The sequence below is a fragment of the Aspergillus mulundensis genome (genome assembly GCF_003369625.1).
Source record: "Aspergillus mulundensis strain DSM 5745 chromosome Unknown scaffold_12, whole genome shotgun sequence".
NCBI classification, from domain to species: domain Eukaryota; kingdom Fungi; phylum Ascomycota; class Eurotiomycetes; order Eurotiales; family Aspergillaceae; genus Aspergillus; species Aspergillus mulundensis.
The window spans coordinates 98,359-121,101 of NW_020797900.1; the positions used below are offsets into that span (position 1 = coordinate 98,359).

Here is a 22,743-nt window from a genome sequence, read left to right on the forward strand (position 1 = left end):
GTGTTCCCTTTGCTGATCGTCCGGACACTTGAGTATGGCTGCTTTTTGGCTTTCTGCTACTGGTCGTTTGGCTAACAAGAGCAGATCTGATGCTATATAGGGACCTTTACTGATTAGCAAAGAAGGATTTGTTGAGGACCCTCTTCGCAACCATCGCGTGCCGCAGTCTGGTGATCGGTCTCTTGAACAGTATCTGTCAAAGGGCTGAAAGCTATCTGCCGCACAATTGACAAGGGCCACGACTGCGATCTGTCACTGCGACAATGGATCTGACCACCCTCCAGTCATGTATCAATCGGAACCTATAGAAGGTTGCATCAGCGACAATCCACACACCAGGAGGTCAGACTCTGGTGTCTTTCATTCCAGGTTTGCTATTCCTAAAGATGGCGTGGTTCGTCCACTCTGTTTTGAAGCTTGATTTACTTCCCTCGTGTCGGTGTCTACACCTACAAACGAACAATGGGACGTTCATTGAAATCTGCTCTGCGAGGAAATATAAAATGGCAACTCTAGAGACACTCCTTCAGACATCCACGACGTTTGAGGAAGATGAGCGTCAACATGGACATGCGAAGACAATCGACCAGCCTCGGCGACTTGCCGCCAGAGCTTATCCTCCTCATCTCGAAACTGAGCTGCTCCGACCGCACAAGAAGCAGGCTGGGCCGGACCTGTCGTGTCCTCTACAACCTTGTGAATCCCGAACTCTACCGCCACGCAGCAACAAAGTGTTTGACTGGGCAGCCGGAAAAGGCGACGAGCCTGCCCTCCATCGTGCCCTTAGCTACCACACCCCGTTCCGCAAGACCAAACCCATGTTCACGGCCATCGAGCACGCCCAATATCCCATCGTCCAAATTCTTCTAGCAACGCCTGGCGTCAACATAGAAGCAAGGAACCACCAGGGATTTACAGCTCTGGAAGTCGCAGTTCGCAGTGGCCGCGGCTCCATTGTGAAGTTGCTCCTTGATGCAGGCGCTAACACTGAGCCTAATACGATGTTTGCTCGCTATGAAGGCTACCTAGCGCGCATAGCTGCCCGAGAACGCTTCTCCGATGTCCTGAAACACCTGATTGACAGCGGCCGCGTGGACCTCAAACCTCAGCCCCGAGTTTCTGGTCGACAGCTCTCACTTCCGCGGTTGACACAGAGTCTGAGGGGGATGCTGAGCATCTCGTCAGAGCCGGAGTAGATCCCAACACTATTCTCAGCAGCAACGAGACAGCCCTACATGTGGCCGTTGACAGGTACCATTCAGATACCAGAGCAGAAGTCCCCATCCGCCTCACAAACCTCCTACTGCGGTAGGGGGCCGATCCGATGTTGCCAGCCTCGAATCCCGCCCTTGACTGCGCCATTGACCAGGCGATGAGTTGGAGACACGACGGCGGGGATCCATACGCCGCCATTCGGGCCTTCGTGGCGAGTGGGCGGTTGGATGAGAAGTCAAGAGAGCGAGCCCTCGACAGACTTCCCTTCTCTGAGTACCGAGCTTGTCTATCTAGCCCTCAGGGATGATTTGAGATTCACGCTTTTTGGGTTATTCTTGCCTGGCATTTCCTACGCCGGCTGTTTCACTGGGCGCGATACCTGGGTTGGATTGGGTTCTTTCGAAGTCATGATGCAATCTACTATTGATGGAGATGGAGAACGATCAGACACATGTTCAATCTACTCTCAACTACAAATAAATCATCATTTATAACTCTGTACCTAGACCGAGTTATTCTAAGTAGTTATCAAGCAGTACCTGGAGGGAACACCTACCCACTAGACTAACCCTGCGGTTAGTAATGATCTCCATGATATCAACCTATCAATTGTTCAATACCATACAATACAAAGGGTCCCTACCCAACAATATCCCTACAAGAATCCCTCCACCCAAACCCCCCCAATATCTAATCCCTCGGATAATCCCCCCTCTGAAAAGCCCCCTGCATATACAAACACATCCGCCGATTCCCCACCCACTTCCCCAAATACACCAGCGCGGACGGATTTCTCGCCGCCGTCGCAAGCCGATACAAAGTCTCCAGCTCCGCCTTGGCCTCCATCCAGCTCCCGCGCCGCGAAACCATCTCACACGTCATGGTCCAGATCATCGAATTCGTCGCGAGCTTCCGCAGCGCAATCGCCTGCGCTAGACCGCGCATGTATGACGCATGAGATAGACGGCGCGTGCGACGGATTGCGCGCGCGACAGGGACTTGGAGGCGGCGGATTGCGAGGGCGAGGGGCTGCCCTTTGTTGACGTTTAGGGCGGGGCATTTCTCGAGCAGGAGGAGGGCGATGGGTGTTTGGTTTGCCTTGATCGCGTCTGTTAGGGCGGTTGAGGTTTCGGGCATGGTGGTGTAGTTCACGTCCGTTTGCGGGGCGGAGAGGAGGGTTGTCACGGCTTCGGTGTGGCCTGCTAGGACTGCGCACCGGAGAGGAGGGTTGGATGCTGGGTTTGTGGCGCTGGCGTTGCGGTGCAGGAGGAGGTTGATCATTGTGCTGCGGATCTGGGGCCGCCCGAGCAGACTGGGCGTGCGTGCTGCGAGACACAGCGGGCTCTCGTTGTTGAAGAGGAGGATGTTGGGGTCTGCGCCGGCGTTGAGGAGGCGCTCTGCGCAGTCTACGGATCCGCTCTCGATTGCCTTTGCTAGAGGGGTGAGGTGCGCCGTCAGGGCGCCCTGGTCGATGTTCCCTGCGCGCTTGCTGTCAAGCAGGAGCTGCAGGACCTCGGCGGACCCCTTGGACGCGGCGTATCTGAGCAACGAGTCATCGTACCCGAACGGCTGGATGTCCTCCAGGCTCGGCGTGAAGGGGCCCGTGTTGGCGCCGGCATCAAGCAGCATCTTCACGAGGGAGGGGATATTCTCGTGCACGGCGTTCTGGAGCAGAGTGTGGCCGTACCAGCTCGTCCACTCGATGTCGATGCCGATGTTGGTGCCGCTAGTCTGTGCGGAGATCAGGAGGGTCGCGATGCGGATGCCGTGCGGGCGGTGGCGCTCGTTGACTTTGCTGAGCATGCCGAAGAGCAGCTGGTCGTCGGTGAAGGGGGCGTTGTGGCTGAGGGCTTTGTGCAAAGTGGCTTCGTTGCCGGTGTTTGCGACCCATGTGTACATTTCCTTAGCGAAGCGGAAGTACAGCCAGCAGTCGACTTTGTTGTAGGCGAGGCGGCATGTTCGGGCGAGGTTGTTGAGGTCTGAAGAGGAGAGGTGGTCTGTTATGTCCAGGAACAGCTCTGGGGTGAGGAGTTCGAGTTCACGCATTGTGAAGGATAAAGGGGATGATTTGACAAGAGAGATGGTGGGAAGTGATCATATCAATCGAGTGTACTGCTCTCCAGGCTGGCAGCAGAAGAGCCCTATATGCCGGCTATGGAACACTGCAGTTGTTCTAAGTTTAATCAGTCGCAATTGGAAACCAGTTAACGGATCCATGATAAATGAACTCCTACAATATCTGATACCTGCCGGCAAAGGCTGCTCAGTTGCATCTTTGGCTGGAGTTTCATGGAACGCCTGAGATATCCTGATCCTCACATCATGAGAGGAGGCTGATAGATCAGTGCTAAACTTACACACCCCATAAAGCGCCTGGAAGTTTGGGCTCTTTCACTTGTAACGCTCTGGGTTTTACTGAGCTTTGTTGTGGTTTGGCCCCAAATAGCACAAGGGGTTCAAAGGCCTGCTTGTTAGGGCTGGGCCGGACAATGCGATGCAAGTTTCGGACTGTCTTTGTGCAGTTAACATGGTGAAGTTAACATTAATACATAGTCTGCATCCAATGACCAAAAGTAATCCAGTAGTCTCGTGTTCAATTGTTATATCCAGTAAATTGTTGTATCCAGATCAACCTACACCGAATTCACCATGGCCGGCTGGAACGACCTCCCCGTCGAACTCTTCGTCAAGATCCTCGAAGACCTCGAGCACACCCGCCAATGGAGCCGTCTCGCCCGCACAAGCCGCGGGATCTACAACTTCGTCAACCCCCTGCTCTACCACCGCTTCGCCGATAATGCCTACACGCGCGCCGCCCGAGCCGGCAACGACCTCACCCTCCACCGAGCCCTAAGCTACAACGCCCCGCTGGACGGGGGCAGAATCCTCTGCATAGCGGCTGAATCCGGACACGCAAACATCGTATCAGCCCTGCTAGCCATAAACACGGACATCGAATCCCGCAACGCAAACACATTCACGCCCCTCGAGCTCGCCGTAGTAGGCGGGCACGCCGCAGTGGCCCGAGTCCTGCTGAACGCCGGCGCAAACACGAGCCCACGGAGAAAGGAATACACAACCGTCCAGAACTACGACGGCACACTGCTCCCCTACGCCGCTCGCGAGAACAACATAGACGTCGTAGCCGCCCTCCTCGAATCCGGCCGCGTCAACGTCAACGAGGCAGACACGATCCTCGACAGCACAGCGCTGAACGAGGCCCTCTCGCACAACGTCAACGCGCCCATGGCCGAGATGCTGCTCCGCGCCGGCGCAGACCCAAACACACTTTTCCAGTTCCAGCAGTCCGCGCTGGGCTTCGTGATATCTGATACGGACGCCCAGGTAAACGAAGATCAGCGCGTCGCCCTCGTCAAGATGCTTCTTTCCCACGGCGCGGACATCAATCGCCCGGCGTCAAACCCCCCGCTCCGAGACGCGATTCAGTCAAGGCATCCTATAGGTTATCTCAGTCCGTTCCAGACTCTTCTTGACCAGGCAAATTTGAATGTGAACTACGCTGGGATTGAAGATGATACGGGGCTGACGGACGCAATTCGGTATAACAAGTGGATGATGGCGCGGGTCTTGCTGGAGAAGAGGGCAGATCTCGACGTGAACAAGGGGAATCCGATGGTGGAGGCCATTAGGAAGGGGCGTGTCCCGCTGGCGAGGGAGATCATTGCCACGGGCCGCTTGAATGCGCTTGCGTACCGTGCTGCGTTGGAGCAGGCGATTAGCCAGCGGGGGGTTTCGGGGAATCTGATGGTGAACTACTTGTTGCGGGCGCTGGTTTGCTCGGGCTTGCTTGGGGGTGGGGAGGTGAAGAGGGAGCTTGGGGCGCTGCTGGAGCTGGCGGAGAAGGTTGGGAATAAGGTGGCTAGGGGATATGTGCAGGATTGGATTGAGAAGAGTGAGACGGGCAGTGGTTTGGATGAGTCTGGGGGGAATAAGCTGTGGAGTGGTTCTTTTTAGATTTCTGTTGTTGATGCTGGTTTTTTTATTGTATATACTTGGCCCGTTAGGGGAGTGGAGGTGTCCTTCCATTCGGACAAATTGTATCTAGTAACTCAAGGAAAAGATGCTAGGCTTTACAAGCAAGGTATGCTGTACATTCACTGCAAAACATTCACCGGTTGGTGGCTGCCCTTGTCCTGCTCCCGGTCTCCTGTCGACATCATATATATTCATCTCCCTTGCTCATTGTTCGGTCGTAATTGTCAACTCACCATTCTTCCCTCGTTCGTATTCCTGTCTATTGCACCTGATCGCGCCTTCCAAGATGCCTGGCCTCGGTGACCTCCCAGTCGACGTGTTTCTTTGCATCCTCGACAACCTCAAGGATGACCGTCCTTCACTCAACAACCTAGCCCTGACGTGTCGCGATCTCCACAACCTTGCCAACCCAACTCTCTATCGAAAATATGCCGAAGAAGCCTACTCCTGGGCGGCTAAAAAATACAACGAAGCGACGCTTCGCCGGGCCCTGAGCTACTCTGCAGCCATCCCAGGCAACAGCCAGCCCCTATTCGAAGCAATCCAGTACCATAGACCACAGTTCGTGAAGATGTTACTTCATGCACGAGGAGAAGGCGCAAATCTTGACATCGAAGCTCGAAACCACCAAGGCTTCACTCCACTCGAAGCGGCAGTGCACATCCATGGACACATGCCGGCGTCGATTCCCCCTACCATCATCAAGCTCCTCCTGGACGCCGGTGCCAACACGCAGCCCCGCGAGAGAGGAAACACAGCTGACTGTGACTACGACGGCTCCCTTCTCAGATACGCCGTCAAGTATGGGTCCGCAGCCGCAGTCCAACACCTCATTGCAAGCGGCCGCGTGGACGTAAAGGAATTGTCGCCTAACGGCTGGCCACTTCTCATTGATGCCCTAACCGATATCATGCAGGGCCACGAAGCGACAGCAATCGTCGAGCACCTTATCAAAGGCGGCGCCGACGTAAACATGCTTCCCCCCGCCGATCCGTTTTTCACGCCCCTCTTGTACATGATCACTGATTACCAAAAACACGCCCCGCGCGACTTTAGGGACAAGGACCGCGCCACCATGCTCGCACTCCTCCTGCGCCATGGCGCCGAGATCAATTTCCCTGTCCCCAACCCGCCCATCCGCGTGGCCATCAAGCACGCTTCTCCAACCTGTGTCCTCGTTGACCTCCTGCTGACGTACCCCGCGCTCGACGTCAATTACACAGCCATGGCTGCGCTCCCGAACGCACGAGAGGAAGATCGTTCCGCTACGGCCCTCACCGACGCCATTGAGAGTGCGGAATACTCTATAGCGGTGAGGCTGGTCCAACGCCGGCCTGACCTCGATGTGAACAAGGGCTTCCCCCTCGTCTCTGCGGTTGTGTGGGGTCGCCGGATGCCGCTTGCCAGGGCCTTGATGGAGACTGGGCGACTGAGTAATGCTTCATACCGCCAGGCCATGGAAGCAGCTATCCGGGAGAAATGCTTTGACGGTAACTTGATGCTGCGTCTCATGATCAAAAGCTGGGTTGGTGTGGCGGAACTCAGAGGTTTAAGAGATGTCGACTATGTTAAGCAGCAATTGATGGATCTGAAGGAGGTGGCTAGGCAGGCCCGGAGCTGGATCGCACTGGGCATTCTCAAGTGGTCGATTCGGAAGATGTCTAGGGATTAGTTCGCATGTTGGTTGGGCCTCTCGTGGTCCTGTGGGCGGCTTTGATCGTGTTCTCTTTTCCATAATCATATTGTACTCGTTGTTGTTAAGAATACACTACTATTATGAATAACCGGATATTTAACCTAGGTACATGTTTAATTCCATATTCAAAGACACTACGGTTGATACAGATAAGAAGTTACAGATTTAGCACGTATATTAGGAAGATAGATAGCCGTAGGATGTTTCAGTAGACCTAGCACCTGGGCGCTACCCTGGTCGATCAAGATAGATGGATACCGGGTATATGTAAGAACCCTAACACGGGGATTGCATGTTCAGAACGTAGGTAGTATGTAGGATGATGGGGTCTTGCTTACGACTGGAAGATATAGAGGACCGTGTGGCTGAGCGGTCAACAGTAAAATACTAACATACTTAGACTTATGGATATCATGTCATTGTCGATTCCATGCCACAAGAACCAGCGTCTCAAGACAGCTAAAATCTCCAGGCGTCTTGATTGTATCGTAGCCCTAAGAGCATGCCAGCCATCGGAACGATCCGATGCCACGTCACGTGCTCTCGGGCCATCCGAAGCCAACAACGTCCGATCATCGGCATTTCCTCTCCATCTTCTCCATCTTCCATCACTCAACCCTCAACATCCTTCCCGTATCTTACAATGCTTTCCCGGGCCTTCCACCGACTACCAAAAACCCCATCCCAACTCACCCGCTCATCATCGAGCACCCCCCGCCCCCAATCCTCCCTCCCAGCATCCTACTACCGCGGCGGGACCTCGCGCGCCGTCTTCTTCAACCAGTCCGACCTCCCAACCAAGCGCACAGACTGGGCCCCCATCTTCCGCGGCGTGATCGGCAGCCCAGATCCCTACGGACGCCAACTCGACGGCCTCGGCGGCGGCATCTCAAGCCTGTCGAAGGTCTGCGTCGTTGGGAAATCAACGCATCCAGCCGCAGACGTCGACTATACGTTTGCAGCCCTGGGCATCAAGAATACCGATGTCGACTACTCCAGCAACTGCGGGAATATGGTGAGTGCGGTTGGGCCGTTTGCACTTGATAGTGGGCTGTTCACTGCGCAAGATGCGGACGCGGAGTCAAACTCGGCGGTCGTGCGGATCCATAATACGAATACCGGGAAGATTGTCCATGCGACGTTCCCCGTTGTTAATGGCGAGGCTGCTGCGTCGGGGGATCTAGCGATTGATGGGGTGTCTGGGACAGCCGCGGCTATAAAGCTGGATTTCGTGGAACCGGCGGGCTCGCGGACGGGGAAGTTGCTCCCAACAAACGGGGTCAAGGACGTTTTCGACGGGGTTGAAGCAACCTGCGTCGATGTTGCGAATCCGTGTGTCTTTGTCAAGGCCCAGGATCTTGGAGTGAGTGGCACCCTGACGCCCGACGAAATCACGGGCACGCCTGGTCTTCTGGATCGGCTGGACAGTATACGTCGGCAGGCTGGTGCGAAGATGGGGCTTGCGGATGGGCCGGAGAGTGTTCCAGGGAGTGTGCCGAAGATTGGGATTGTATCGACGCCGGAAAGAGGGTCCGGTGTTGATCTTGTTGTTCGCGCGCTGTCTGTTGGGCAGCCACACAAGGCTGTCCCGATTACGGTCGCCCTTGCGCTGGCGACGGCGGCACGGTTGGAGGGGAGTACGGTTGCCGAAGTGACGAGTGCGGAGCCGGTTGATTCATCGGGGATCACGATCGGGCATGCGAGTGGGAGTATTCTTGTTGGGGCGACGTTTGGGGACGATGGGCGGTTGGAGTTTGCGACGGTGTTTCGGACGGCGAGGAGGTTGTTTGAGGGCAGGATTTTCTGGAAGTGAGGTGGCATTGACACTTGTCGCAATGATTTCAGACCACCATGGAAGTGTAGATGCACCAATATAGGTACAGTCTATCCTTGTTTGTCAACCGTTAGTAGACGCCACTTGATGTCGCCCTCTGACAGTCCAGCCTGTTAGCCTCTTGGGCGGGCAATCAGGATGGCTTATACGCGCGGCATATGTCTATATGTGTGCTCTGCCTTTTTGATGACTGGCTCTTTCCCACTCGTAGATGCTTAGACAGTTGACTGTGGTGTGCACCACCCGAACATGTGCGACACAGGCCTGTATCAAACCAATCAGTCAAAGCCAGACTAGGCAGCAGGATAATTCGAACAGTTCTTCGTTGGGACAAGGGACAAGGGGCAAGAAGAAGCGACTCGCAATTAGGGCACCGCTAGACGGGCTAAGCACATGCTAAGCTTCAAGTCGGCTCTTGTGTATCAGATAGAGAGTCCTATAAAGAAGTGACCAGCCCCGCTCCTCCCCTGCCGCTCAGATACCTTCCCAGTAACAACGTTATCATGTTCTTCTCTGCCAACCTCGTCTCTCTCGCTGTCACCCTGAGTGCCAGCCTCTGCTCGGCCACCGGCAACCTTCCTTGTTCGCCAACGTCACCATAACAGCTCGCTCCACCCAAGAGTACGACGCCTGGAAGAGAATCCTCGACGGCCCTGCGTTCCAAAAGGCTAGCAATGTTGTGTTCAACCACACCTCTACCGTCCCGGAGATCCTCACCAAGTATAACATCTCCTACGAAGAGTTTGCTGAAGAGGCCTGCCTGAAGGGCAACGCAACCCCCTCGCACGTCGAGGTATATTATCGGCTGCGCAACCAAACAGACGATCTGGATTGCCCGATGGTACCCTACCAACTTCTCTCTCACGGCCGAACGCTCCAAGCAAACTACACGTTCGCCCAGGCGACATATGGCCCCGTGCTCGGGAACTTCACTGCAAAGAGCCAAGCCTGCGCAGCGAACCGCCGCAAGCTCGAACTGGCCCTGGTGGACCCTGCGCTCGAAGAACGCGGGCTGACCATCTCGTCCTTCGCCAACGCACGCCAGTACTGGTTCTCGGCCGGAGTCACGGCGGGCTTGTTCTCCATCGCCTGCACCCTGACGCTCAGCCTGAACGACAACCCCCAGTACACCGCGGTCAACACCGCCGCATGTACCACGCTCATTACAATCACCTTGCTGAGCATGGTCAATGTGTACATGAAGACCAACGTCGGATCTGTCACCATTGCCAAGAACACGTACAAACAGTCCCTCATCAACGCCCATGTCGCCGGCAATCTCGCCATGTATGCAAACAACTATACCTAACGACAACAGCGGCATCATCGGAAACAACATCGCCGTCGATGTAGCCAACAACGGGCGCTCGCGCAGGTCCTTGGACAACACAAAGAACAGCAATCGAGTCGAACCCAACACCAACGCAGCCGACGAGCCCGATCTCGACAGTCCCCTCCCCATCCAGCACGGCTTCCTCCCCCGCAACCTGACACTGCGCGAATACATCTCGGCAAACTCCACGCACCGCGCCTAATGCACTACGACGGAGCCCAAATCGGCCGGGGTCCCAACTACACCGGACCAGTCGAGTTCTGGCACGAACCACACCCGCACAACAAGAGCTCCGCGATAACATACTACGGCCTCCCTCTCGCCTCGACAGCCTCGGAAATCCACACGCAGCAACAGAACCGGCGGCAAGGCCTCCCCATCCCCCTCCAGCGCCGCCAAACATGCTCGACCCTCACGGACTCCGTGGAGCTCGGCGTCCTCGACACAATCGACCTCTCCTGTCCCGAGCTGAGCTTCTTCGGGAATTGGTACGGCGACCCCGGCGCCATGTACTACGGCGCCACGCAGTATAATCCGGCGCAGAGCGCGGCCTGGGCGTGGGACGGCGGCACGGATAACCTCGACTACAACGGGTTCGTGGGCTTTATGAACGACATCACGGCGGATATGGTGGCGAACCAGGCGTGGATGGGCTGCCTGTGCAATGTGGAGAACAGGCAGTGGTATAGGACCGGCAGTTTGCAGCTGTCGTGGTCGAACTTGTATATTGGGTTTGGGCTGTGCTGGGCGGCGAATTGTGGGCAGGGGTACTAGGCTGGAGGGGGTCTACCCAGCTAGGTAGGTTGGTAAGCTATTATTTCCAAAAGTGATTTTATCCATAACTTTGTCGTGAGCTACTTTCTGCCTTCATTGATGCTGGATTACTGTCTTGGTCATGGCTCCAGCTTCGTCCTGTGAATGGTCAGCGGGACCTACTAAGCTCCCTCCTAGTGATCGTATAGTAGGTCCCTAAGTCTGACTGGGCACGACTTGACCCTTGCACAGTCACCCCGCAAGGTCATGAGTTATATTGCCTACCAAGCAAGGTCGAGCTCAGACAAATGGAATATACGGCCTTCTCCGCCTGCGAGGCCATGCCCGGAAAAACATCCCATTTCTGTTTCGGTGCTGCCCACTACCGAAACTCGTCTCTAGTAGGACATGCTATTCCGGTTTACCGTATAGTGATGCTTTCTCTGGATCGCTGCTGTCTTATTGAGCATCATCATTTTCAAACAAAGCCAGGCTCTTGTAGGACAGTAGGATTACCTAGGGCTCGGGCCCTCTCCGAGCAGTGGGGCCGACACCGGGAACAGTTTGTCGGGGAGGAAAAGGAGGATCTGCAGCAACAGCCGACCTGTTCCCCGCTGAAGATTCTGAGCCGGCTTTCCAAATTCCCTCTGGACACTTGGTACCTGCGGCTCGAGCTTCCTGGGGTATAGGCTACACCTGGCCCGGACTACAAACCAAGACAAACCGAACTCGCAATCTCAATCTCCAAGAGAGCCTACAAAATGAGTATAACGACAAAAGCCTACGTCGTCGAGGAAAAAGGAGGCCCCTTCGTCCTCAAAGACGTCATCCTCGACCACCTCGAGCCAGACGAGGTGCTGATTGAAATGAAATTCACCGGATTATGCCACACCGTCCGTCCCAGTCACTCACCCACCCACCCCCATCCCAATTCCTCTCCAACTAACACCCACCCAGGACCTCCTCGTCCAAGCCGGCCTAATGCCAATCGGCAGCTTCCCCGCCGTCCTCGGCCACGAAGGGTGCGGCGTAATCCGCGCCCTCGGGGCCTCTGTCTCCAACAAATCCCTAGCACTCAACGACCAAGTCTTCCTGAGCTTCCGCACATGCACGGCCTGCGCGCCCTGTCTCGCGGGCCAAGGCGGCGCCTGCACGCAGAGCCAGGCCCTCAGTTTCCTGCGCACGCGGCTCGACGCCTCCAAGCCGTCGCCGATTTCCCTGGGCGACGGGACGCCCGTGCACGGGCAGTTCTTCGGGCAGTCGTCGCTGGCCAGGATGGCGGTTGTGTCGGAGCGCAGCGTCGTCAAGTGCGATGCGTCGCTGGGGTTTGGGGATGATGAGCTGGGACCCCTGGCGCCGATGGGGTGCGGGTATCTTACGGGCGCGGGGACGGTGGTGAATGTGCTCAAGCCGAGAAGAGATTCGAGCATGGTGATTTTGGGGGTGGGGGCTGTGGGTATTGCGGCGCTTTTGGGGGCGAGGGCGCTCGGTGTGACGAATATTGTGGTTGTTGATATTGTGGCTGCGAAGTTGGAGCTTGCGGGGCAGCTTGGGGCGAAGTATGTGGTTAATACGCTCCGCGAGGAAGATGGGGATCTTGGGGCTGCGGTTCGTAGGTATTTTCCCGCTGGTGCGGACTTTATTATTGATACGACGGGGGTGGGGAGGGTGTTGCAGGCGGCGTTGGGTGCGCTGGGGGTTGGGGGCACGTTTGCGCTTGTTGGGGCTATGCCGCCTGATACGGAGCTCAGGGTTAATGCGTTGGATATCTTGACGGGGTGTAAGAAGATCATTGGGGTTATTGAGGCGTGGTCGGATCCGCAGCAGGTATGTTGTTCGTGTTGGAGATGGGATCTCAGCCGACTTGAATGCTGACAATCATGGTCGGACAGATCGTTCCTTTGCTCGTACAGTGGTACAAAGAGGGCAAATTTCCCATAGACAGGATCGTTAAGATCTATCCTGCCACAGAGCTGGATAGGGCATTAGAGGATCTCAAGGCAGGCAAGGTAAGGCCTTATCGCGCATAAAAAAGACTGGATAGGGGAGAGTACTAATCGTTGCATACTACAGGTGATCAAGCCAGTCCTATCATGGGATTCGCTGTAGGTCTGTTCAGGCGGAGAGATGCTATAATGCGGAGCGTGCTGGTGTCAGGACCTCAACCGAATCCATTTATATTATATTGAGTTGGATGGTCCATGACTTTTAACATGGAGATGAAGGTCTTTGTTTGACTTGCATGGTAAGCATCGCATGGCGCCGAATGATGTCAGTAAACTTGGGCGAAATCTGCCAGCCCAACCCAACACTTACCGGCTGGCAACCATACTCATGACACCAGGGCGTTGCTAACCGAGTGCTACTGCTATCACCGACATAGAATTGAATCAATACATCCAAAATCATTCCAAATTCTCTAATATACAGTACATCATAAAAAACGTCCAATTCCCATCATATATAACATGAGACATAATCATCATCGATAGACATCGAGACAAAATCTATTCATCACCAGTGTTGTGGATCTTGTTCGGCAAGGCGCGCTCCAGGCCCTCAGGGACAGCCTTCTGCAGACCCTTGGGGACGATCGAGTCCTCGCCGTCGTTCAGGGCGTGAGTCTTGCGGCCGGTGCCGGAGCCGGTGTCGTGGACCTGGAAGCGCGTCAGTGCTGTCATTCGAATGTCAGGGCCAACGTACCTTGTTCGGCAGGGACTCCTCAAGACCCTGGGGGACTTTCTCCTGGGCGCGCTGGGGCACCTTGGAGCCGCCGGTGGCGTGGGACATACCCTGGCCGTGTTCGTTTTGCATTTTGCTTGTAGTGGAATAGTTGAGTGTAGATTGATGGAGAGGTTGTTTGCTTGAGAGTAGTTGACTTGATGATTTCGAACACTGAGCCTTCAACCACGACTTATATAGCTTGTCTGGGGTTGTGGTCGTCATCGTGCCCTCATGATGGTGTATCCGGGGGATCGAGAATTGAGGGTTTTGATTGGCCGATCGTCGATCTTGTGGTTCGATTACATGGAAGGCCGACATTACGTCTGCATGATCGCTGTATCCTACATCTGCAGCAGATGGCGCTCGATCATAGGTATTCTCATCGCCATCGATGATGTTCTCGACGGTCGCGTCATGGTGAAGTGTGGAGGGAGTCATAGTCCGGGGTTAGGAGAACATCCCCGCTGGATCCTGTGGTTCGACCGCGGTATGACGGCATACGGCCCTTCTAGATGCGAAAGGCAAAGTTCAATGGCCAGGGTGTTTCAACCATTGCGATCCGTTTTGGAATTCGAAACGGAGGATGATGCCGAGCACGTTTGTCTCTTGGCCGGGAGGCTCTATCAGACGGAATACGTTGCCTGCCGTCAGGATCAAGTTTCGATCATCGGCCGAGATATAGTCTCCTCAACGGCACAGGAACACATATCCATCATACATTCACTGGCAGTGTGGGACATGGTGCGGCGGGGTTGTGGTAAGCTGGTAGATGGTCTGGTCAACTGAGATAATATCTCATTCCATGTGATCAGGTACTGACACCACTACACCCGTCCGCATCATATTTAACCCAACGGGCTGGATCAATTCAGAAGGCTCGAACATTTGGGGAACATATATATCCTGATTTCCACTATGTACACAATCTCAAGAAGACAAGACGGGGACAATATCAATTCGTTTATACCTTGCGACTACATCCTATACATCGCCTACAGGTAGTCGCAAATACTAACAATCTCTGGGTGTGTTGAGGTCTATAAACATATCAGTCGAGCCATCATGACTGACAAGTACTTCTGCCAACAGCGGATGTGCCGTCGGAGTATGTCCGATATCTTCGGATAGATCCGACCGGGCACCAACTGGGCCGATTCTCTGTTTACATCCTCAGATAGCTTATTCTATGAATGCTGTAGGATAGAAAACCCTTCATAACGAGATGGCCAATATGGTTTCTCTGCATCTCAATTTCTCTTAATCGTAATGATTATAAATTAGATGCAAGATTACCCATATCAGCATCTCAAATGCTTCCACCCGCATATGCACCTTAATTTTGTCCACAGTGCCAGGGAAATAAGGGTTCAAATCGGTTTGCAGGCCCCGGTGTACTTCCTATCGTTGCTGGAGGAAATGGCCACCGACGAGTTGGAAGGTCGATGCCTATACATTTGCTTGACGCGTACCTTTGGGTGCCATCGGATACGGGCACAGCAAAGCGATCTAGGTATGCTACGAGTACACTTCAAAAAGCCATAGGTGAAATTCTGGTTCTATCCAGCCATAGGGCGTCGATATCTACCGTCTTTTCAATTTACCGAGGGCTCAGCTATTACCATACATCCGAAGTATAATCTTCGTTTGAACAACATGCAATTTCCTATATTATTGTAATTACTTGTAGTCAGTCTCACCTACGGGGTATATAAAAGGTCTACCGCATCCTGGCAAACCTGCCAGCTCTCAAGGCATATATTGGTTTCGACGGCATCCTACTCGGGACCGCCCCTTCCATTTGGCAAAAAGGCTTCGGATTGAAAAGATTGAATGCGGGCGGGTCAATCTGCATTGCATCGACGCTTACCTTTGCCGCTGGCTTCTGTCCGCCTGATAACATACTCGTGAACATACTCCCGCTCGCGCCTACGGTCCACGTATCTATGTCCATTTTGTCCGCTGTGTCCGTGGACAAAGAGACCTGCTGCTTTCCCGCCCTGCTAAGGCTAATCCCCGTGTCTGTGTTCCCCATGATAACGTCGTTATCGATGTCCTTCAGTGGCTGAGTGTGAGACGGCCGAGTTGGATTCCACGAGGTACAGGTGGAGCCATCCATGGGGACATCGCCATCTCCATCAGTTCCTGATCCGGAGCTGGTCTTACTAGTGAAGTGACCGAACTTGTGGCAGAAGGTAGAGGCGGGAACCTTGCACACGGGGCAGGTGGTAGCAGGTGTATGAGTCTTATTCATACCGGGTACGGTGCAGTTGAAGTTGAAGGAGGTGTTGTTACAGAGGAAAGTTTGTGTTGCCATGTATGCTGGGGTTCGGTGGCGGTTTCGTCGTACTTGGTAGATGGTTCCGGGGCTGGATGTCAGGGGGCGAGGGGGGTTATTATATATAGCCTGGGTTCGAAGGCGAGATCATAAATGTGAGACGTCTTTGATGGGGATTCTTTGTCCATTGTTTCAGCATTTGACCTCGTGATGGTATGGTTGAGTGAGTGTCAATGCACTTTCATGTTTCTGCACAAAGGTATGACTAGCCTATCACTTGACAAATTGTTTGCAGACTTTTGTAAATGGCCTTGCCCTCAGGTTGGGACCTCAGTACCTATCTTACAAGGCATCGATAAACCGGCCATTTTGCATCCCAAAATCGCAGGTAAGGTAATGTCCTCTAATATGAGAGTAGCGTCTCTACTAAAATATGGAAGGGAAAGAAAGAAATAATTATTCGAGCTAGTTCATTTGATTGTGAGCACAAAGTGAGCAATAGATATTGTATTGAAGTATAGCATAAAACGAGAGACTGCGGTAAGTAACTAGGTAGCAAAGTCAAAACTAAACAACAACTTAACATGGGAAAGTTATGACAGGGAAGGTCGAGATAGAAGAGCGTTAAACAGCTTACCCCTTCCAATCCCTCCTCGCCAAATCCCACTTCATGTTGGCCACAAACTTCTCCAAGTTGAGGATAATCTCCTTCCCCTCCTTCAGATCAACCTTCCCGGCCTCCTTCTCCTGCTCCCACTGTTGGACCTTCCCTCGCACCGTGTTAAGCGCCCTATCGCACATCTTGGCACGCTCGCCCTTCAGCTTAAGCGTGGCCACAGAGGCCTCAATGTCCTTCTGTGCCTGCCAGGCGCGGATCTGCATCTTGTTGACCTCGTCGATATACCCCGCACTGTCTTTGTCTGTGACGGCTCGGTTGAAGCGGACGCTCCTGCGCTGCGGGAGGCGCGCGGGGACCTCGTTCCCCTTGGGGGAGGGAGCGGATCGAGGTGCAGGGGCAGGGGCAGGGGCAGGGGGAGGGACAGGCAGAGAGGCAGATGAGAACTGAGGCGAATTCGAAGGAGTGATAGGTGAGAATTCCGGCGAAGGATCAAGACCACGATCATACGGAGGTGCAATCACGACGCCAGACTCAGATACCATGGGTGCTGTGTCCGGACGTGCACCAGCCTGGGCGGCCACGGCATCCTCGAAATCCAGGTCGAACGCCGGGTTCAGGTCGATGAACTGGCAGACCTCGTCCATCTGCGCGCGGAACTCGGCTTCCGTTTGCCTGCATAGCGTGAGGGGCTGCAGGTTCTCGTCGAATGTATCGCATTGGAGGGTGTCGGTGAAGGTCGTGAACGACTCGAATAGCGCTGCGGAGAGCTCGGGGCTGCTCACGGTCGAGGGCTTGGCCTCGACCAGGTGCTCGCTGTGGCAGATTTCGACCGCGGGGGCCTCGCAGATGGGGCAGTACACGGTTTGCTGAGACATGGTGGGCTTTTGAGACATGTAGGCTATGCTAGACACTTGAGGTACTCTGGGAGAGAATCAAGTGTGATGATGAGATGAGATTATGCATCGGACGATGGCTCTCTTTTATAGACTCATCTTCCGCGACTAGCCATCATCATTGAACAATTGATATCAGAGATTGTTCACCGTTGAGAGAACGATGTCCATTGTCCTTGTTCGACAGATGAGGTTCAAAGCGCATCTTCTATTCAACCTTCGATATCACATACATTCGGCGTGAGGATAACATGAAAGGCCTTTCATCGTAAGGACAAGATAATGTCCAATCTATTTCTCAACATGTGAAGTGGAAAGCAGATTTCTCTTTCAACCATCGACAGGACATGTACTCGGCATACGAATAAGATGAAAGGCCTTTCATGTCAACAACAAGGAAGATAATGATCTTTTACTCTTTGTTCCGTTTACCCATTGATTCCTTTCGGGTTCGAAAGAATATCTCTTTGGAAATGTGAAAATCACGTCGAAATGGTTAGGTGTATCTGCTGGACAGTCGCTTATCCTAAGTACCATGAAATGAGAAGGCTGTGATAATGTTAACGAACGTGGTTAAGAAATAGAAATGGCGCGAGATATGGATATGTCTGTTACCCATGGCAGGCGTCTTGTCCACCCCGGTTCTGGTCTGATTGTTCGCTATTAAACTTCAACATTACTGCAAACCATGAGGCCGGCCAGTACCGCATGATCAGCATAATTATCCTGCATGACGCTCGGCTTGATACCAGATGCATTTACATCCTAGGTTCTACAATTAGTTTGAAAGGTGTATAGTAAAACACGAGACTCACCACTCCGGCGCACAGATTTGACAGGGGCCCATCTAACAAGATCTAGACTCCAGACGCCAAGGCTGAATGCCCTGTCTCGGACGATATTCCTGGTTGCTCAGTGCCCTGCCGCAGCCAAGAGCAACCGGGCGGCCGAATACGAGCGCTCGACAACCCTGATTCGCCGCGGTGGGCACCGTCAGACTTTTTTGTTAATTGCATACCCATCTGATGATCTGATAAGATGGTGTGATGTGGTTCGTGCAGGTGGCGACTCCGCTGGTTACAGCTCCAGCTATATGTAAGGGGGCTCCCCTGCAAGGTCAGCTTTTCCACTTCTCCGGATCTCGCTGTCCCAGGCATCTTCTGTCTCTCACTCAGTCACTCACCAAGATGGCCGCCGCATCAGAGTGGAAAGGAGCGGGCCATGCGTCCATCACGGAGCCCATCAAGGACCCTAATGCCACCCGATTCTCCCCATCCAGCCCCGGCCCGGATGCCAACGTCCCGGAAATAAGCCCGGGTGTCAAACGCATCGAGCTAATCAACACACAACTTGGTCTCTACGGGCGCATTTGCATGTTTGCAGGGATATGGCTCATTGCCTACGTTTACGGTCTTGATGGTGGAGTGAGGAATACTTACCAGGTGCGTATTTGACATACTCCCTGTTCTCGTCAGGATATCGCGATCTGTTAACGCTGGCTTACATGCTCAGCCCCTCGCAACCGCAAGCTACGGAACGCACAGTCTTCTTTCAACGGTGCAGGTTCTTCGCAATGTCATTGCGGCCGCGGCGCAGGTGTGTATTGGTTTGTGGGATTATTTGCAGTGAACTGACGAAGGGTCGCAGCCCACGGCAGCAAAAATCGCGGATATGTTTGGCCGGGTCGAATTGATTTTCTTCTCTGTGTTTTTCTATACGCTTGGTATGATTATTCTGGTATATATTGTTGTTGGACGGACACTCATGCTCACCTTGCGCAATCCAGGGACCGTAATCGAGACGGCTGCGAATAATGTTCAGACTTTCTGCGCCGGCGCGGTGATTTATCAAGTTCGTCGAGTGATGCAATCCATATATTTGCGTGAATTGAGAGCACTGATCGGTTATAGGTCGGGTATACTGGGATTATGTTCCTAGTCGAGGTGTTGATTGGAGATACGACTTCGACCCGATCGCGTCTTCTGTTCTCTTATATCCCGGCTACGCCCTTTATCGTGAGGATCCTTGGCTTATCTGATTTGCATCGAAAACATTTGGCTAATGGTTGTTTGATAGATCAACACCTGGATCGGCGGGAACCTGACAGACGCCGTACTCAAGGTGACGAGCTGGCGATGGGGGATTGGAATGTTCAGCATCATCTTCCCTGGTTTGTGCTCTCACTTACCCCTAGCGAAAGATTGCGGTAATACTGACTATAGGCTCTGCTAGTCTGCTCAATCCCCCTCTTCCTAACCCTCCTCTACGGCCACACCAAAGCCAAAAAGCTCACCGCATACCCGAGCCTCATCCAGATCCAGGGGGCGAAGCGATTCGCCCTCGACATTTTCTGGCGCATGGATGTACTTGGTATTATCCTTCTCATTGCCGTGTTCGCGCTGATCCTCGTGCCCTTCACGCTGGCTGGCGGCAGCTCGGAACAGTGGAAGCAGGCTAAGATCATTGCGCCGCTTGTTATTGGAGTCCTCTGTATTCCAGTTTGGATTACGTGGGAGAGCAGGTGTCGCTTCCCAATGGTTCCATTCCGAGTAAGTCTATATCATGTTTACATTCGTTCTTTCGTGGGTGACTAATAGGGATATGTCGGGTAGTTACTGAAAGACAGGGCCATCTGGGGTGCGATTGGCATTGCAGTCATGCTTAACACTGGTATGCGCCTGGCCTTCTCAAAGTAATAGAGTAGGCTCTAACGGCGTTAAATAGCATGGTCCCTGCAAGGAAACTATCTTTACACCGTGCTGGTTGTCTCATTTGATGAGAGTATTCTCAGCGCAACGCGAATCTCGTCTTTATACAGGTAAGCGGTAATTCCCTAATCCCGGTCTTTCCTAACGGTTGCTATAGTTTCGCCTCCGTGATAACGGGATGCATACTCGGCGCAATCGTCATCAAGGTCCGGCGGCTGAAACCGTTCATCGTGGCTGGGACGTGCCTGTTTACTGTAGCCTTTGGCATATTGTATCGCTACCGCGGCGGGGCGAGTGGTGATAGTTATGCTGGGATTGTTGCTGGAGAGGTTATTCTGGGTATTGGTGAGTCTCCTTGTCCCCCTTAATGGCCACGTTCAACCAGTCGCTTGAAATCCGCGTGCTAATCTTGAAACTCGGGAAAAGCCGGTGGCATGTTCCCCTACCCAGCACAAGCAAGTATCCAAACTGCGACCAAGCACGAACGTAAGTTGGCGAACCCTGATGCCACTTCAACCTCAACTGACACAGTCATTCAAATCAGACCTCGCAATCATAACCGCGCTCTTCCTCTCCTCATACAACATCGGTTCCGCGGTTGGTGGTTCCATCTCCGGGGCTATCTGGTCACAGACGCTCCCCTCCAAGCTCACCGACCGACTCAACGGGAACTCAACACTTGCAGCGGAAATATACGCGGATCCGTTTACCTTCGCTCTCGGGAACCCCGTCGGAACACCAGATCGAGACGCGGTTGTTGCCGCGTATATGGATACGCAGCGTCTGCTATGCATTACGGGGTTGTGCTTGACGGTCCCGCTTATTGTCTTTGCGCTGTGTATTCGGAATCCGAAGTTAAATGGGAAGCAGAGTTTGGAGGAGGCGGAGAAGGTTTAGCTTTGCTTGGGTGGGCTATATTGGATAGTTGCGGCTAAAAAAAAGATAAAGGTGGGATTGGTTAGTGGGAAGACATATCAGGTTTGTATCCCAGACCATTTACTACTTAGTGGTACCATACCTGGTGATATCTTAGCATTGGAAGACAGGCTTTATTATCGACTCTCTTTTCCCCACGATCAGCATATGATATATCAATATGTCGGAACTCCATGTAATACATCCATGGATTGCCACGTTACTGCTGAGGGGCAGATAATCACCACCGTAAACTGCGATGACGCTGATCTACAGCCTCTGAGGATAGCGGCTCGCTTTCCCACAGGCTGCAAGCTTTTACGATCATTACGAGTAGTGATCTAACACCAGGCGTGTCCTGCTTTATCCAGGTGCATTTGGCAAGGGACTCAGTAGGGGTCAAGACAGCGCACACAAGGCGACGATGAAGACATGTCAACCAGATTGCCAAGCTGCTCAGTGTTATCACTGTCTACAACCGGACATTCCAGCATGCTCAGGGCTCTACAGAACGTGGGTCCAATACAGGAGAGGAAAACTTCGCTTGCTATATGACAACGTGTGGTATTATAAATCAACTCAAGTAGTACGTATTATATCAGCCAATAACAAGTAGTACTAGGGAAAGAGGACAGACAAGACAAAACATCATGCAAAGGATGAATCAATTACTCTAGTTACGGTTCACGCCCAAACTCCCCCATCCTCGCATCCAAATGCTCCAAACAAAACTCCCCATCCGCAATCTCGGCCTCCAACTCATCCAACCTCCTCTGAACCCGCATATAGACTGTCAACATATCGTCGAAACGGGCCGTTAACTGCGCGACGCTCTCCTCAGCCAACAGAATTGTCTCAGGCCCAGGGCTCTCAGCCTCCGCAAGCATCGCCTCAACCCCATGGACGTCCCGCGCCAGGTCAACCAACGACGCCGCAGCCGTGCCCGACGCACGCGTGTACCGCTCAAACTCGCCTCTTGCCAGGTCAAGCTCAGACACAACGCGGTCGCGCAGGTGTCGCAGTTCGTCTGGCGTCGCGGTGGGCCGGCCGGGGAAGGTCATGGAGTCATCTGAGTCGTAGTCGTATTCCGTATCTTCGGCTGCACCTTCTTCGTCAGCAGGCTCAATGGCATTAGCAATAGGAGACACAGCCTGCTGTGCGAACTCCGGAGTTAACACCACCCACTGCGCTTGGGCGTCCTCATCCTCACGCGTCAGCGGGCCCGGCCCCGGATCCGGAGTTGGTGGGCGCGCCCCAATACTTCCCTGTGGACGACCGGGGAGAGAGACCAGGGGCAGGCCATTTTCGTCTGTATTTAGTGGGAAATATTCGTCGTATGATGGGTCGGCTGCTCGGTGGAGCTCTTCTTGGTAAGAGGCCCTGTGGGCGAGGGGGCCGATGTAGTGGAGGTAGGGGACCTGGGGGATGAGGAGGCGGGGATGGTCTGTGAAGCAGAAGGGGCGGGCGAATGTATCGCAGAGGGTGCATTCGTAGCTTGGTTGCATGGTTGCTGCATATAGGTACTGAGGTACCTTCCCAGGTGTTTCGGTGTAGCTGTGGATTGGGCTTTGACTATTGCAGATGGCTACCATAGTAATAATACTGCTGGTTGATATTTTATACGAGGTGTCCATTGTTCTGGTGAGATGAAAGGCAAACACCAAAGAGGAATAGATAAAGGACGCATGCAATGAATTTCATTGTAACATGGATTGAATGAATCGAATGCATCCTGTTGAAAGACACAACGCAGGTCTTTGTGCGTGTAACAAGTTCTCCATT

The 22,743-nt window shown here is 53.5% G+C and overlaps 12 protein-coding genes across 12 annotated transcripts; 7 read left to right on the top strand and 5 right to left on the bottom strand.

Annotated features, from left to right (window-relative positions):
• Positions 1-503: 503 nt before the first annotated feature.
• On the top strand, positions 504-1,196 carry DSM5745_09402 (ankyrin repeat domain-containing protein; the record flags this gene model as incomplete). Its single annotated transcript, XM_026751418.1, has 1 exon — positions 504-1,196. The coding sequence occupies one exon, from the start codon at positions 504-506 to the stop codon at positions 1,194-1,196; it is 693 nt and encodes a 230-aa protein (XP_026599766.1).
• A 709-nt stretch (positions 1,197-1,905) lies between these two features.
• DSM5745_09403 (ankyrin repeat domain-containing protein) lies at positions 1,906-3,261 on the bottom strand (the record flags this gene model as incomplete). Its single annotated transcript, XM_026751419.1, has 1 exon — positions 1,906-3,261. One exon carries the CDS (start codon positions 3,259-3,261, stop codon positions 1,906-1,908), a length of 1,356 nt encoding a protein of 451 aa, XP_026599767.1.
• A 603-nt stretch (positions 3,262-3,864) lies between these two features.
• On the top strand, positions 3,865-5,190 carry DSM5745_09404 (ankyrin repeat domain-containing protein; the record flags this gene model as incomplete). Its single annotated transcript, XM_026751420.1, has 1 exon — positions 3,865-5,190. The coding sequence occupies one exon, from the start codon at positions 3,865-3,867 to the stop codon at positions 5,188-5,190; it is 1,326 nt and encodes a 441-aa protein (XP_026599768.1).
• A 307-nt stretch (positions 5,191-5,497) lies between these two features.
• Positions 5,498-6,883, top strand: DSM5745_09405 (ankyrin repeat domain-containing protein; the record flags this gene model as incomplete). The annotated part of the gene is made up of 1 exon (XM_026751421.1): positions 5,498-6,883. One exon carries the CDS (start codon positions 5,498-5,500, stop codon positions 6,881-6,883), a length of 1,386 nt encoding a protein of 461 aa, XP_026599769.1.
• A 667-nt stretch (positions 6,884-7,550) lies between these two features.
• Positions 7,551-8,720, top strand: DSM5745_09406 (DUF453 domain protein; the record flags this gene model as incomplete). The annotated part of the gene is made up of 1 exon (XM_026751422.1): positions 7,551-8,720. The coding sequence occupies one exon, from the start codon at positions 7,551-7,553 to the stop codon at positions 8,718-8,720; it is 1,170 nt and encodes a 389-aa protein (XP_026599770.1).
• A 524-nt stretch (positions 8,721-9,244) lies between these two features.
• Positions 9,245-10,848, top strand: DSM5745_09407 (uncharacterized protein; the record flags this gene model as incomplete). Its single annotated transcript, XM_026751423.1, has 4 exons — positions 9,245-9,323; positions 9,347-10,028; positions 10,060-10,116; positions 10,170-10,848. The coding sequence occupies 4 exons, from the start codon at positions 9,245-9,247 to the stop codon at positions 10,846-10,848; spliced, it is 1,497 nt and encodes a 498-aa protein (XP_026599771.1).
• Positions 10,849-11,588: 740 nt separating this feature from the next.
• DSM5745_09408 (NAD(P)-dependent alcohol dehydrogenase) lies at positions 11,589-12,936 on the top strand (the record flags this gene model as incomplete). Its single annotated transcript, XM_026751424.1, has 4 exons — positions 11,589-11,720; positions 11,785-12,654; positions 12,720-12,836; positions 12,901-12,936. The coding sequence occupies 4 exons, from the start codon at positions 11,589-11,591 to the stop codon at positions 12,934-12,936; spliced, it is 1,155 nt and encodes a 384-aa protein (XP_026599772.1).
• Positions 12,937-13,334: 398 nt separating this feature from the next.
• DSM5745_09409 (uncharacterized protein) lies at positions 13,335-13,641 on the bottom strand (the record flags this gene model as incomplete). The annotated part of the gene is made up of 2 exons (XM_026751425.1): positions 13,335-13,484; positions 13,531-13,641. The coding sequence occupies 2 exons, from the start codon at positions 13,639-13,641 to the stop codon at positions 13,335-13,337; spliced, it is 261 nt and encodes an 86-aa protein (XP_026599773.1).
• A 1,525-nt stretch (positions 13,642-15,166) lies between these two features.
• Positions 15,167-15,865, bottom strand: DSM5745_09410 (uncharacterized protein; the record flags this gene model as incomplete). Its single annotated transcript, XM_026751426.1, has 2 exons — positions 15,167-15,214; positions 15,419-15,865. The coding sequence occupies 2 exons, from the start codon at positions 15,863-15,865 to the stop codon at positions 15,167-15,169; spliced, it is 495 nt and encodes a 164-aa protein (XP_026599774.1).
• Positions 15,866-16,459: 594 nt separating this feature from the next.
• On the bottom strand, positions 16,460-17,320 carry DSM5745_09411 (uncharacterized protein; the record flags this gene model as incomplete). The annotated part of the gene is made up of 1 exon (XM_026751427.1): positions 16,460-17,320. One exon carries the CDS (start codon positions 17,318-17,320, stop codon positions 16,460-16,462), a length of 861 nt encoding a protein of 286 aa, XP_026599775.1.
• Positions 17,321-18,525: 1,205 nt separating this feature from the next.
• sit1 (putative siderochrome-iron transporter Sit1) lies at positions 18,526-20,943 on the top strand (the record flags this gene model as incomplete). The annotated part of the gene is made up of 12 exons (XM_026751428.1): positions 18,526-18,780; positions 18,851-18,934; positions 18,986-19,061; positions 19,125-19,189; positions 19,249-19,353; positions 19,415-19,508; positions 19,571-19,887; positions 19,951-20,008; positions 20,063-20,156; positions 20,204-20,391; positions 20,473-20,532; positions 20,591-20,943. The coding sequence occupies 12 exons, from the start codon at positions 18,526-18,528 to the stop codon at positions 20,941-20,943; spliced, it is 1,749 nt and encodes a 582-aa protein (XP_026599776.1).
• Positions 20,944-21,638: 695 nt separating this feature from the next.
• On the bottom strand, positions 21,639-22,466 carry DSM5745_09413 (uncharacterized protein; the record flags this gene model as incomplete). The annotated part of the gene is made up of 1 exon (XM_026751429.1): positions 21,639-22,466. The coding sequence occupies one exon, from the start codon at positions 22,464-22,466 to the stop codon at positions 21,639-21,641; it is 828 nt and encodes a 275-aa protein (XP_026599777.1).
• Positions 22,467-22,743: the final 277 nt, after the last annotated feature.